Genomic DNA, 15,299 nt, shown 5'->3' with positions numbered 1-15,299 from the left:
GGAAGACCAGGTGAAGATGGAAGCTCTGTCAGTGGTGACAGCGCACCACTATAGGGCTTATCTTTAACCTCCCTGGCGGTATGATTATTTCAGATTTTTGCGTCTCAAAGTGGTACAATTATTTTGCATAGAAATTTGTTTTGTTTTTTTTTTTTTTTAAGTAATCAACATATCATACTTACCTACTTTGTGTAGTTGAATTGCACAGAGCAGCCCCAATCCTCCTCTTCTCTGGTCACCGGCGCTCCTGGCTCCTCCCTCCTGCCGGATGCCGCCACAGTAACCAGCTTGCTATGGGGGCACCCAAGCAGGCGTAACTTTGAGGCGCATCTCTGTGTGTCCATTCACTGTTCACTCCCACTGTTGCCAAAAGCCATACGATACATACTAGCCCATTGTATTACCTTTCAGGAGGAATTTTTTTGAAAGTTTACTACTGCTTTAAGTGAGGTGAGACAGATTACCTGTAATCATATAAACATGAGCAGAATAGCAATCAATCGGCTTCTATCTTCAGCTTGTTTAGTTAATCTTTGTAAATGAAAGATAGAAGGTGATTGGTTCCTGGCCCCTCCCTACTGCCGGGTGCCGCCACAGCAACTAGCTTGCTATGGGGGCACCCAAGCAGGAGTAATTTTGAGGCGCATCTCTGTGTCCGTTCACACATGGAGCCACGGCTCTGCCCCTCCCCCCCGTCTCCCACTGTTGCCAAAAGCCATATGATGCATACTAGCCCACTATGATATTACCTTTCAGGAGGAATTTTTTATTTTTTTGAAAGTTTACTACTGCTTTAAGTGGGGTGAAACCGATTACCTGTAATCATATAAACATGAGCTGAATAGCAACCAATCGGCTTCTATCTTCAGCTTGTTTATTTAATCTTTGTGAATGAAAGATAGAATGTGATGAATGTGAGCTGCTGCTGCTTTAGTTTTGATAAATTCAGCTCAGTGTGCTCTTGTGACTTATTTTTTTCTTTTGGTCTAATCGCTGATACTTTTATTTCCTCTCTCCAGATGAAAGATTCCTTGATAAACCTCCAGAATGGCATTGTTTCACGAGACTTTGTCTCAGACTCGGAGGACAAACCTTACCAATGAGGGTGACGGGAACGTATGGCGGGAGAAAGTGTGCAATATGTGTATAGAGAAGATTTATATGTAGATACATATATAAATATATATATGTATACTATGAATACAAAATTTATATTCTAGAATGAACTGAATACGCAGCGGCTGTGTTGAGGTCATGGTCTTCATCCAGCTGCCTGAAGACGTTTTTTCGCTCAGAGATACCGGGTATGGTGTTTCAAAACTTGATTTTCTCAGCGTTCTTGTTCTGAAGAAAGATTTGTGCAGCTTCTTCCTCGAAACGAGGATCTTAACCCAGAGTATAAACCTGCGCCAATTGCTCTACCTCCGACACCCGCAAACCTTTTTTGCCGATGTCAGCTCGACGCAGCACCTGGGGTCTAGGCTGGTGCCCCCGAGTGGATAGGTGCTGAGGAGATAAGCAGAGGCACCCTCAGAACAAAGGAGTAGAAGAGAGGAGTACGGAGCAACAAAAAAAAAAAAAGAAAAGGCACAAACGCTCCTGGCGGATGTCTTGTGTCATCACAAAACTCTTGAACTAATCCGTGAAGACTCCACTGCCACCCAGCACTGGTCCAATCAACCTTAGACGGTGCAGAATCTGAGAAGTGTCCTGTCTCCTGGACGGAGCAATACATGGGGAAAAGCTAGATTTTATATTTTTTTTTTCTCTTGAGTAATTTAAAGCTTGAAAAAAAAACTTTAGGGATTTATTTGTCTTTATGTAATTTCCTTGTTTTTGGGTTACAATGCTCTGTCTGCAGCTCTACTCTGGGCAGTGGCTGAGGAACCTCACGCCAGTGTTTGGTGACCACATCGACTAACTTATTGTTTGTTTTTTTTTTTTTGTTTGTTTTTTTTTATCCTTTCCAAACTCAAATGAGTTTAATCAGCGGAGGTCCTACCTAAATGCAGTGGGGGACAGTTGAGTTATTGCACAACAATTCACCTAACTGTTACGGCATCAAGGTTGGAGAAACCTCTAATAAGGAAACGGGTTCTTCTGTTTGTTACGAATGTAGAAAGCATGACAAAATGATTTTATAATTTGAAATTTCCGTCAGATTCAGAATTCGGATTTAATGACCTGAATAGCTTCATTTGCAAAAGTGTTATTATGCCATCCTGTCAATGGTATCAAGGATATGAGAAGAATGCATTTGTCATTGGAAAGGCATTGCTGAAGACCAGGCTGATGTTCTAGGCGGTCACATGTCCCCCACTACATTTGGGCACTCCCCACCCCCCCCAAACTTTATCTACAAGAGCTGCCACAGCTGCTAACTATTAAATGACTGTCCAATCCTGAATGTGTCTGTTTAGGTAAAGACAAATCTCTACGTATATATAAGGGAATGCTGCTAGATACTACAGAAATCTTTAGACTTTGTCCACAGATGAGTCGGCAGTGCAGGAGAGGGCGCCATGCCTCCGGCACCTGTAGAAAGGGCTTTTTGTTGACCAGCCGGCCTTGGTTGACACTGCCATATATCTGCTTTGTGAAATTGGGAGGTAGCTAGAAGACTTTGCTTTTTGTTTTTGGTAGCTTTGTGCGACTGAAGCGCGGTTTATCGGGATCAGGAATAGGAGAAGAATACGTAGCTCTGCATTCCAGCACTGGCATTGTCAAGTGTTTTTGCTTTTATGATTTCACGTCATTCACAACTAACTGGGACAGTGTGTCGTTTATATCCTGAATGTTGTTCTGAGCGTAAAGAGCGATTCCAAAGATTGAGGGATGGGGATGGCACAGGAATTCTGTCCCTTCCATCCCAGGTAGTCTTCACACGAAAGGTGAATGTAAAGTGACTGCTTTAGACCCCTTTCACACTGGGGCCGCAGGCATGTTAGCGATATAGCGCCACTCATTTTAGTGGCGCTTTAGCGCTGTTTAAGCAGTGTTTTTCAGCTGCTAGCGGGGCGATTTTAACCCCAGAGAAGGGTTATAAAACTCCTGTGTTGCAGCGCTTTTCAGGCGCTTCAGAAGCGCTGCCCATTCATTCCAATGGGCAGGGCGTTTTGGGAACGCTAAATACGCCGCTCCCAGCCTGCCCCAAAGATGCTGTTTGCAGGACTTTTCGGAATGTCCTGCAAGCCCACCGCCCCAGTATGAGAAGACACACTTGAATGCGTGGGAGGTGGTTTTCAGGCGCTTCGCATAGACTATTTCAAGCCCTAAAACGCCAGAAAACCGCCCCAATGTGAAAGGGGTCTTAGGGATTGGCTGATTCAGAACCAGAACCAGAATTATCAACATAGGCAGTTCAGCTATTTTGGCAAAACTCTTGTGCCAATATGCAGATACACTGGAGTATTTTATTTATCGTTCTTTATTTATTAACATATTTCTGGGGAAATAATATCAACCTCATTCGAATTCCTATCCGCTTCATATATAGCCTGAGCTTCCACTTAGATTGCATACATGCGCAGACATTTAAAAAGAAAAAAAAAAAACATTCTGGAAGTTTGTTTTTAAACCTATAGAAAGTCTTAACTGGAAATTGTAGAGCTCTGATTAGATTTTTTTTTATAATGGCTTTGAAAAATATCCAAATAACCTGTTCCTGTTTATTCCATTAGGAATAATTTATTGAATTGAGCATATATATTTTTTCTTTTAGTATATAAGACGTAGTTTTATTACAAGGTATGCTCCTTTTTGCATGAAGATTGAGCAAGCACAAGAAATCCATTTTACGGTATGCTAGTCTTGCTGAGGATTATGGGAATGGTAGCTTAGAAGGTAGATTTAGACCCACTTTAATGTCTGGCATATTTTTATACCATTTTTAAAGGCATCTTTTTTTTTTTTTTTTTTACTTTACCTTTAAATCTTTGATCACAGATAAGAGCGGTCGCTGGCCCTAAACTCTGTGACACCGACACAGTGCGGCAGAGTGACCGGTTATGCGACCAGCTCGAATTTTGTACCTTGTACTAGGTAAATATTGCACTTCTTCTGCCTCGCTTCAGCTTTTTATTGCTTGTATGTTATTCAGGATGTTATGCGGTCCTCTCCTCTGGCCCATGGGCGATGAATGTGAGCCTATGTTTGTCTTGTGTTTTTATTATCTTGCTGCTATTTTTGATTTGCTGTTGTGGTGACACAATCTCAATGCTTCCTGCCCTTGGCTGTGTACCCAGATTTTTTTCCCTCATGTTCAGTTTTATTTTGGGGGGTAAAGGGCATTGTGTTGGCACGTCTGAGTGAGAAGTCTGGTTCTAGATAGGTCGATACAGCCTGGCGACAGACATAGCGGCCTGCCATAGTATGGGAGCTCCTATTCCTGGATCGCAGAGTTTTTTCTGCTTCTTAGTATTAAGGCACTTATTGCATGTTGTGTATAAAATGATTTAGCTCTTAAACATTTCCCATGTTCTTCTCTTGCTGGGCAGGACCCTGAAGAGAGGCCATTGTCCATCGCATTTCACTTCCCCATTGATCTTTGCTAAAAGCCTTTACTGCCTTGTGGTGGAAACAGTGGCTGCATTGATCGATTACAAAATGCCTTGCTTCTAATTTAAATCAGAAACATGCCGCTGCAGGAAAATTATAATTTCCAGATACTTAAAGTGGTTGTAAAGTCAAAAGGTTCTTTTATCTTATGGAATTCTATGCATTAAGACATGACCTTCTGTGTGCGCCCCCACCCCCCCCATGAGTGCCTCCGCCTTAACGGACTCTCCCTCCTGATTGGCTGAGACGCCATTGGCTCCCACTGCTGTCAGTTAGCCAATGAGGAGAGAGAGGGGGGTGGGGCCGAACCGCGGCTCTGTATCTGAATGGACACACGGAGCTGCGGCTCGGATCGGGTGCCCCCATAGCAAGCTGCTTGTTGTGGGGGTACTCAACAGAAGGGAGGGGCCAGGAGCACAGAAGAGGGACCCGAGAAGAGGAGGATCCGGGTTGCTCTGTGCAAACCCACTGCAACAGAGCAGGTAAGTATAACATGTTTGTTATTTTTATAGGGGAAAAAAACGAGCCTATACACTTTAATCTGGTTTATGATCAGGATTTTTATGTTGGTATTATGGTAATTATTATTTGGGGTAATGTTAGAGAAAATCATTGCACAGAGCAGGTAAGTATGACATGTTTGTTTTTTTTTTTTATAGAAAAAAAAAAAAACAAGATTTTACAATCACTTTAAACAAGTCCACAAATGCCCATTGACAAATTATTTAATACGTAAAATTTACAGGAGTCCCCTTTTTTGAAGGTCATTTCCACTTAAGTGAGCGCCTGTCTTGATGATTCAAGTTTCTTCATCATTGATGGCGCACTATATATCTGTAACCTGTGGGCATATTACCGCCTAAAGGGGAGTACAAACTAAAGCCTGGTACACGCCACTAATTTTTTGTTGAACCCAGCTGGTTAAAAGAAAAAAAAACGCTCGGAGCCGCTGTACTAACAATCCAGTGTTATTACAACAATCTCTCCTGCTGTTCTATTTTGTTCTGAACACTCCAGTCAGTGCTCTCAGCCATTGGCTGAGAGTGCTCACCGGGAGTCGGTCGGCTTCTGGTTTTCCATGCTTCTGTCGGACAGGCTGCCATACACACAGGCAGAATGCCGGACGGTTTTTATTGAACCGTCCAATGTTGCCAGACATGCGGCTCGTGCGTACTTGGCTGTAGTAAAATGAAAAGGGCCCATCTACCTCTAGTGGCTGTACCTCTGGAACCTGCTGTACAGTTCACTTGTAGGAAAGAGAATAGAGGAAGGAACCCTTTTTTTTCCCCCTAATGCACAGCGGTGCAAAGTGTCTGTATGAACCCCCCCCCACACACACACACTGTCCCATCTTCTCCCTTCCTGCTTAAAAGCTCCACCATCTTCCACATATCTTTCTTGTGTTGCTGTATTAGGCTGAAGCACCCAGCCGGCTGTAGTACCTCCCTGCATATTGTAGGTGGCTATGCCTCTCTCACTTGCAAGGCACCCCAGGCACCTGCATCTCCCTCGTCCCGATCCTGCACTCAATGGGAGTCACTCGGGAGATCAGATCTGTGGGAGCCATTGGGAGACAAGCTGTCACTTGTAAACACAGAAGCAGGACTTCTCGGTTTACTAGTGAAAGTGGTGAACAGGGAGCAGAGGTGGTGGAACGGAGTTACACCAAGTTCCAGCTGAAAAAAAGCCCTGGAGATAGCACTCTGTTTCACCCGTCTTCGCATATGTAAAAAGTACATCCGTGCAAAGTGTGTTCCCTGTGGGCACCCCTATTCATGTCAACTTGTTTGACATCCTCGTGGGTGTGAATGCTTGTTATGCGTTTGAGGACCTGCACTGAAGACGGCTGTCAAATTGAAAGCAGCAGTGTGTCATGTCCCAGTTGTGGATGCATAGTACACCCTTTGCACAGATGTACTCTTTAAATACACCCATGTGAACAAGGCAATATATTCTGTTGTTTGTTGAGGGACACAACACCCTCTAGGTGGCAGTATATACACGTTATTAATCTACAGAGCTGTGTCCTTCAAATGATGGGTTTTATGGAGAGTACAAAAAAATCCCTTTTATCCTTTTGTTGGTCTTAAGTCTTGGTCTTAAGTCCCTTACACACAGGCCGAATATCGAGCGATATCGAGGGTTCAATAGAAACCAGCCGACATTCAGCTAGTGTGTATGGCAGCCAGTCCAACAGAAGGCGGCCAAACGTCTGGCTTCTGTGGAAGGGGCATAGCCGAAAAAGGACTGCCAATCGGCATCCAATCAGCGCTGGACGGTGTGTTCTGGCCTGGCACCGTCCCCCTGTCAGAACACAATAGCTCAGCTGGGAGATCGCTGTGCTAACATCGGATTGTTAGTACAGGATTCTCTCCCGAGCTCTTCGTTTTTTTTTCAGCCCGCTGGGTTGAACGTAAAAAAATCTACCTGTGTGTACCAGGCTTTAGGGGTGAGAATACCCAAAGCATTGTGTGTTTCTGACCTCTCTTAAAGACTGCGTCTCATATCCTCTCACTTAGATCTACAATTCCTTTTCATTCTAGATATTTTGGAGAACGCTTTGGGCAACCATAACTCTTTAAGACCCCATAAACATGGCCATTAAACCAGCAGTTAGCTTATATTAATCAGCATTCATAAACTATCGCATTACCAAATTTATACATGTTTGTTAGCGTTAAAGTGTACCTGTATATAGTGTTATAAACGATCCCAGAATAAGTGCCTAGATGTTCCCTTTTGTATAAAAGGTTAAACAGGTTATCCATTACTTTTTGTTCTATTTATTCATTTGCTAGAGCATGTCACTCTTAGTGGGATGGAACTTCTTTCCTTCAGCAAAATGGCTGCTTCCTATTTTTGTATAGGTTCACGTTGTCATGCTTTTTCATACCAATAGAGAGTAGTGTACAGCGACTGCGAGAGGGATAAGGCAGAATACAAGGCTGTATTTTGGGGTTTGTAGCCAATCAGCAGCTGGGTTATTCAGGATGTATAGAGCTATCCCCTGTCCCTGTACTAGTCCCTGTTTTTACAGATATTTGTGGCATGAGCCCTGTGTCCTTAGCATGACACCACTGAGAAGTATTATGGGATTATTTGACATTCTCCAAAAAGCTGGTCTTGCGGCTGAAGTACAGTTCTGGTTCAGGTTACTCCAATGCTGAAAACATCTGCTGTAGCTCACCGTTGGGGGAAAAATGACTTTTCCTGAATTATGTTGAACTTTTTAAACCTTTATGCTCACCTACTGTGCTCTTCAAAATCAGACCAGGCTCCATAGCAACTTGGTGGGGTGCAGCTCTATTTTTTTATTTCCTCCTTTCTCTACAACACATGACACTGAATATACCTATCAGATGTAGCAGTATGTTCTAGAACCCGGCACATCCGGTGATTCACATGTGCCGGATTGTGGGAGAGCAATATGAACCTAGAAGCCTCATACTCTGAATTTATTGCACATTTGAGCATTGGTAAGGGTGCTTCCATTATCTTCAGTATCTACCCAGGCTTCCATCTTTATATCCTCTTCTTTTCAGAGAAAAAGTTGTTGTCGTTAGACATTCCACAGAGAAGAATAAGAGTCCTAGCAAATGGCTTTCTTCTCAAATATGTTGCTGCCATGTCATCTTCGTGCCATTCCTCATTTGTGTGTAGGACTCGATTCAGCCAAATTCTCATGTCACGTGATGTTTGTAGAGGTTATGTCAGAGAAGTTAGCCACCTTAATATCTGCAATAGTTAGATCGGAAGTTGGCCACATTCACATTACAGTCTGAGATTTCAATCCAGCACCAAATAACTGTAGCTAATTGTATAACCCAATGGCCGTAATGTAGACCATTTGATAAACTCAGCATTGGCAAAGGCTTGCATAGCTAACATTTGTATCTCCCACCTTACTTTCTTTTTTTCACTTGTGGAAAGAATGGGAAATGCTTCGATCTTCTGTCAGGTTATCATTGCTCTCCAGAGCTCTGCTAGAGAGATTTCACCCCCTCATCTCTCTTGTCCCAGTATTCAAGGTCTTCAGTTATAATTTATTACTGGGTATCAAGCAGTGGTCTCCAAACTGGGGCTCACGGGCCACATGTGGCTGTTTGCTAGCCTTTATCTGGCCCATGGGGCACTATTCCTCCCACTGATATGAGACATTATTCTGCCCACTAACACCAAAGATGAGGCACTTTTTTCCCACTGACACCTACAGTAGGACACTGTTCCTCCCTCTGACAACAATGGGGCACTACATCTCCTGCTGACATCAACAATGGGGCACCGTTCCTCCTGCTGACACCCAGCAATGGGGCACTACACCTCCCGCTAATCCCAATGATGGGGCAATATTCTTTCACCTACTGACCACAGGGTCTCTGTAATTTGTTTACTCCCACCGACCACCAAACCTGAGACATTGTTGACTACCATTGATGCTGAGCAATTTTCTAATTCCATTGATCAGTCTGGCCCCCCTAAATTCAGCAAAATGGCTGCTTCCTATTTTTTGTATAGGTTCACATTGTCATGCTTTTCCATACTAATATAGAGTAGTGAACAGCGACCTGTGAGCGGGATATTGTGTCTGCCAGGTTAAAGATAAGCCAAGGCTGTATGTTGGGGTTCGTAGCCTATCAGCAGCTGGGTTATGCAGGGTGTATAGCGCTATCCCTATCCCTGTACTAATTATTATTATTATTATTATTATACAGGGTTTATATAGTGCCAACAGTTTGCCAGTCCCTGTTTTACAGATATTTGTGGCATGAGCTTTTGTCTTTAGCATGACACCACTATTCCTCCCACTGATACGAGGTACTATTCCTTCCACTGACACCAAAGATGAGGCTCCTTTTTCCCACTGACACTAACAGTAGGGCACTATTCCTCCCACTGACACCAACAATGGGGCACTACACTTCCCACTAATCCCAATAATGGGGCAATATTTCTCTGCCTACTGACCACAGGCGCTATGTAATTTATTTACTCACACCGACCCTGAAACATTGTTTGCTACTTTTGATGCTGGGCATTCTCTACTGTCCGGCCCCCCTCAATTCCAAAGGACAGTAAACTGGCGGTTTGTTTCAAAAGTTTGGAGACCCCTGGTATAAAGATTTTTATTAATGTCTAACTCCAGGCCAAATTATTTGGGAACCTCTATTATTTTGGGTTTTTTTTTTCCTTTGTGGTGCCCGGTTGAGATTTGCCCTCACTTCCTGTCCTGGCAGCAGTCTGTCACACTCTGATGCAAAAATTGACAGGACAAGAATTTAAGAAAATCTACCCCCAATGTGGGCAGAGACGATTATGTTTTTTTTTACCTTTCCCCACTATGTTTTAAAAAGGTTTTATTGCTGTTTTTGTTCCTGATTGACTTTGGGACAAAAAGTGAAGGGAAATTAAGTGGGAACAGATCCTGATCCTTACAGCAGATCTAAGCCTTCCTTGTTATATACAAACTAAAGTTAGCGTTCATGTTCTGGTACCCTGTGTTACTCCAGCATGAGGAATTCTAATTTTTGCCTCATTTTCAACATTTTATACAACTTTATGAATCTCTGGTGGTTGGAGGAGTAGCTGGGACCATTCTAAAAGAAGTTCAGTAGTAAAGAGTAGTTGGGAAGATAGTTTTGGGAAATGCCCTTATGTAACATCTACAGAAGACTATGGCTTGTTTCATCAAGCTACAATAACCCCTTAATCATGTTAAATAGCACTTGAGCCCTGCTAAAATGTGAGTTAAAGTGGTTGTATACCTGCAAAAAAAAAAAACCTGTAAGGCAAAGGCATAATGAGCTAGTATGCACCGCATACTAGCTCATTATGAAATACTTACCTTAGAATGAAGCGCCGGCATTGCCTCCCGGTAAACGCTGAGGGAGCCAACATGTTCCCTCTGCGTTTCTTCCGAGTTCGCAGCTTCGGCGCTATGAGTGGCCGGAGCCGCGATGACGTCGCTCGCGCACATGAGTCCTCTTTCCGGCAAGGAGCTCTGATTTTCCTGCAGCATCTGCCAGACCTTCCAGAGCGCATGCGCCGTTGACGTCAGCGGCGGCATGCAAGGTGAATATCTCCTAAACAGTACAGGTTTAGGAGATATTCATTTTACCCACAGGTAAGCCTTATTATAGGCTTACCTATAGGTAAAAATGGGAAAGCGGGGTATACAACCGCTTTAATTTTGCCTGAGAGACCACTTTAGCGTGTGATTACAGTTCGATAAATCAGGATCTGTGTCTTATATATGTACATAGTCGAGGTTCTGGAATATTCTACAACTGCAACCTTTGCCTTGGCGGGATCAATTTGGTAACCTTATGAGTTCAGACTGTAATGTAATGTTTGCGGCCAGGTCTTCATTATGTCACGGGGGGGAGAAAGTGTTTTCTTTGTGATCAGTTGGTTGCATCCTCAGCTTCATCCATTGCTACAATTGTAAGGTGCTAATCGTGAAGACCCGTGTCGTTATAACAATAGCTGCACATTCTGCAGTAAGGATGGTGCTTTAATTTCTGTGATAACTCTGATTACTGCTACCTTTTAGTGTGGGCATTAACTGTTCTGTCTGTGGTTTCATTTATGAGCTTTATTCAACCTAAAAAAAAATACAGATCTGTATTATGACTTGGTGAGCTTTTGCAACTTTTTTCTCTAATTTTATGAACTTTACAGGGGCTGATTTATGGTCACCAAAGGCTCCTGTGTAGATCTGTCACGTGAAGAAAGATCACGTTGTTGTGGAACAGACTGAAATAATGTAGAAATCGCTTTTACTTTGTGAATCTGTGCTGCCATTGTTGAGTAATAAGTTTTGGCTCCTTCTATTTAAAAGAGAAGTACTGCCAAAGCTTGTTTGGCTGTACTTGTCCTGTGGATCACAGGAGTGCAGTTCGTTCTGCACTCCTGTAGCCTGCTTTCAGCAGACAGCAGTCTGGAGCCTGCAGTCGGCTGAGGTCACAGAGCTGGTCCAGGCTCGGGAAAGATTGTGACCATATTGTCAGGATCCGCCCATGTGCCTGGACCGGCACCTGTCTCAGGCGGTCAGCGAGCTGCTGAAAGTGTGATCTGGCCGCTCACACCCCCTCCACAGCCTAGCGCTCCAGTGAGTGCTGGAGGGGCAGAGCAGACAGCGGTGACTGACCGTCTCCAGCTCTTTGTTTAGGGGGCACTGAGAACTGAGCGATTGGCAGTGTTTGATCACTTGGTTCTCATCCTTAGAGGCGGCGGGGGCACAGATGCAGAATCGGACTGATGCAGCATCCACCTAAGTATGATTCTAAAATTTAAAAAAAAAAATCACAAACTTCTCTTAAGACTTGTAATTGAGGGGCAGGCATCTCCCTGAGAATGATGCGAGGGTCTACCTTTGGCTGAACAGTGCAGAGGGAACCAATGTGCTCAGGGATTTGCCTGTCAAGACAAAAAAAGCACATGAACTGTCATTAAATTCTTCTTGCCAATGAAAAGCCTGATTAGTTTATACCAACAAGATGAAAATTTCCTGTGAGCAATAACGAGCGCCTCTGATGCCCGAAGTGCTCATTATCGCCCCTTATAGTAGCTGTATAAAACAAAATCCTCACCTATGCACTGCATTGGGGTTGCTCCTTTTCCTTTAGTTCCTGTAGCAGACATGCTTTTCTTGGTGATAGATTTAATAAACCAGCGCTAAGAGCAATCTCAGCCAATCAGATATCAGCCAGTTTGCCACAGGGCTGTGGAGACTGATCTGTGCTGGTTTGCCTTGAGGTATCTTAAAGGGGTTGTACACCCTTGTGTTTTTTCACCTTAATGCATATTATGCATTAAGGTGAAAAACCTTCTGTCACTCAGCAGCCCCCCAGAGCTCCCGTTATACTTACCTGAGCTCTGTGCTTCCCACGAATGGGAATGAGCACACTAGCTCTGGCCGGTGTCTCGTTTCCTGATTGGATAAATCGATAGCAGCGCAGCCATTGGCTCTGGTTGCTGTCAATCAAATCCAATGATACGGGCGCCGCAGGGTGGGGCCGAGGCCTGCTTTCTGTGTCAATAGATACAGAAGCAGAACACGGGAGCGTGCCCGCATGGATGTCCAGGAAGGCGAATGCTTCTCCGACGGGGCACTAGAGAAGAGGAGCCAGGAGCGCCGCTGAGGGACCCCAGAAGAGGAGGATCGGGGCCACTTTGTGCAAAACCAACTGCACAGCGGAGGTAAGTATGACATTTTTGTTTTTTAAAACCTGAACCTTTACAAACCCTTAAATATAAGGCCTATTATTTTACAAACCAAGAAGGCTGATTTGGAGTTTGACAATTACCCTTCGTATTTGGGCTTTTGATTGAATTATCTGTTCCATGACAACGTTATGCACAGTGGTATGCCTCACACCGAGATAATCTGACATATTTTGTGCTAGGCACAAAAAAAGAGCTGTGCCTAGTGCAAAGCATGTTGGAATTGAATTTGTTCTTGCTAGCTATTTATCAAAAAAAAGATTAATTTGCATTTCGGTGTTGCTCCTACAATTGACTGCGTTGGTTGAGACAAGCCAGGCCAGCACATAAGATGTGATTGTGAAGCCTGATCTTGTCTGGAATGGCATGTGATATATTTGATATTACGCACAGCGAGTTGTAGATTTTTTTCTTTCCTTCCCCACAATCTAGATTGAAAATGCTTACTGTAGCTGTACTATGCCTGTTTATGTACCACTAACCTGTAAATTCAATTTCATGGCAAATTGCACTGGAAAATGCAGAAATACATGTCATTCTTTATCTTTGATCTCTTGAGCGAGATGGGAGAGTGCACCACAGAAGGGTCCTTTAAAGAGCAGCAGAGTTTCATTTCAGCAGATATATTGCACCTGCACAGCCTGTTCGTCAAGAGATCTCTACAATCATATTGTTCTATGGTGTTACTGACCTCTGGATGGCGGAACTGTACGTGTACAAATTATTAAATAATAAACCTTTGCGCTGTGCGCAGGGGAGTTGTCCTGGGGGCCTGGTAGCATAGGTATATAATGGCTACTCAGCCAAATTTCAATGTGAAATAGATAGACTTAACTATGAATAAAATAAGTATTCCAATAGGAAATGTGTCTGTGTTTGTTTTTTTTTCTTTTTTTTTTACAGATAAGGACTCTTGACTTCTCTATGATTTAGATTAGTGTTCCCCAAACTGCGACCCTTTGCTCGCCTTTATCCGGCCCCTGGGTTACTTTTCCTCCCACTGATACAAGACAATATTCCTTCCACTGACATCAACAGTTGGGCATAATTGCTGGTGGTGACCTCAACGAGGCACCATTTCTCCCATTGACACGAAGGATGGGGCACTATTCTTCAAACTGACACCAACGATGAGGATCTATTCCGCCCACTGACAACAATGAGGCACTATTTCTCCCACTGACACCAACAATGGGGCACTATTCCTTCCATTGATACCAATGATGGGTCACTATTCCTCCCACTAAATCCAAGGATTGGGCAATATTCCTACCAATAAAACCAACGATGTATCGTTTACTTCCACTGACACCAGGACAATTTCTACTTCCAATTTGCTACTACCCAGTCTGGCCCCCCCCCCCTAAAATATGAATACCAGTAAACTGGCCCTTTGTTTAGAAAGTTTTGAGACCCCTGATTTAGAGCAAAGTGACAGTCTCTTTAAAGCCCAACCCACTTGTACATACTTTCCTTGTCCCCATTGAAGCCGCTGCAAAATGCCCAGTGTTTCCAGGTATGAGGATGTCCCATTATGCAGTGCTCAAGTCTTTGTGGCCGTTCTGGTCTGAATGCTGTCAAAAGGGGAGGAGGATGTTGCCAGCTCTGTTTAAGCTATGACACGGAGCGTATATAGGTTATATCTCCCCTGAAGGAAAGAAGTGTTGGAGAAGTGCAAGGGAAGCGGAGAGCGTTAAAGAGACTGTCGTTTTGCCCTTTGAGCCTTTTTAAGATTCTATCATCCTCTTCACTTTCTTTCCTTGTTAAGCCTAGCACTCCTAAATTCCTTCTTCCTCTTTACACTGCAGCCACTTTGCTGTCCAAGCTTCACATGTTCTGAATGATTGCTCCTTTTTGTTTTCCAGTCACTTCATTCACCACATCCACTATTCTTCATCCTCTTAACCCTCTAATCACACAAGGAGGCCCTAAACTGTGGCAGCTGTGCCAAAAAAAATTAAACCAGCGCCAAAGGGCTAGCTAGTCGTCTGGAATCTGTAGGCTTCCTGCAGCTGCTCTTTTCCCAATTACTGACTTACCATGCCTTGTTCTGTACTGTGGCTCTATGTAGAGATTTCCATCTTGCTAGATGGAGAGCTTCGCTTCCTCGCGTCATAGTGTTCATTTTTACGTCAAATTTCGATTTGGTTTTAGTCAGTCTTTTGACTAAAATGCCATTTTAGTTTTAGTCGACAAAATTAACACTAGTCAGATCTGTGCCCCGATAACTGGTGATCTGATGGGGGAATATTCAAGAGGCAGCAGGAATGGTGGAGGAAGCACGGATCCACAGAATGGATGACTAAGGCAAATGATAGTCTGCAGGTCCTCTGGTATAGCTTTCTCTTAAGCATGGAGAAACGTTAGTAGAACCGTAGTGACATCACTACATATATCTCCAAATCTTGTGAGACTAGCAGTTGGACAGAAGTGTCTTGGGTCTCGTGCTGCAGATCTACAGTTTTTAGGCTCAGGCACAGGATTATTGTATTAACGTTTTTCAGGAGGAATTCAAGACT

The 15,299-nt window shown here is 43.6% G+C and overlaps 1 protein-coding gene across 6 annotated transcripts in view; it reads left to right on the top strand.

The window, feature by feature from the left end:
• Positions 1-8,792, top strand: part of GRAMD1B (GRAM domain containing 1B) — a 392,941-nt gene extending 384,149 nt beyond the window's left edge. For all 6 annotated transcript variants that reach the window (XM_073603510.1, XM_073603511.1, XM_073603514.1 and 3 more), the window contains one exon: positions 1,020-8,792. In XM_073603510.1, the coding sequence (XP_073459611.1) occupies positions 1,020-1,103 (84 nt within the window). In that variant the 3' untranslated portion in view covers positions 1,104-8,792. The remainder of the gene's footprint in view (positions 1-1,019) is intronic.
• Positions 8,793-15,299: the final 6,507 nt, after the last annotated feature.

The sequence above is a fragment of the Aquarana catesbeiana genome, linkage group LG10 (assembly GCF_042186555.1).
Source record: "Aquarana catesbeiana isolate 2022-GZ linkage group LG10, ASM4218655v1, whole genome shotgun sequence".
Classification (NCBI taxonomy): domain Eukaryota; kingdom Metazoa; phylum Chordata; class Amphibia; order Anura; family Ranidae; genus Aquarana; species Aquarana catesbeiana.
This window is presented reverse-complemented; position numbering and strand designations above follow the sequence as displayed.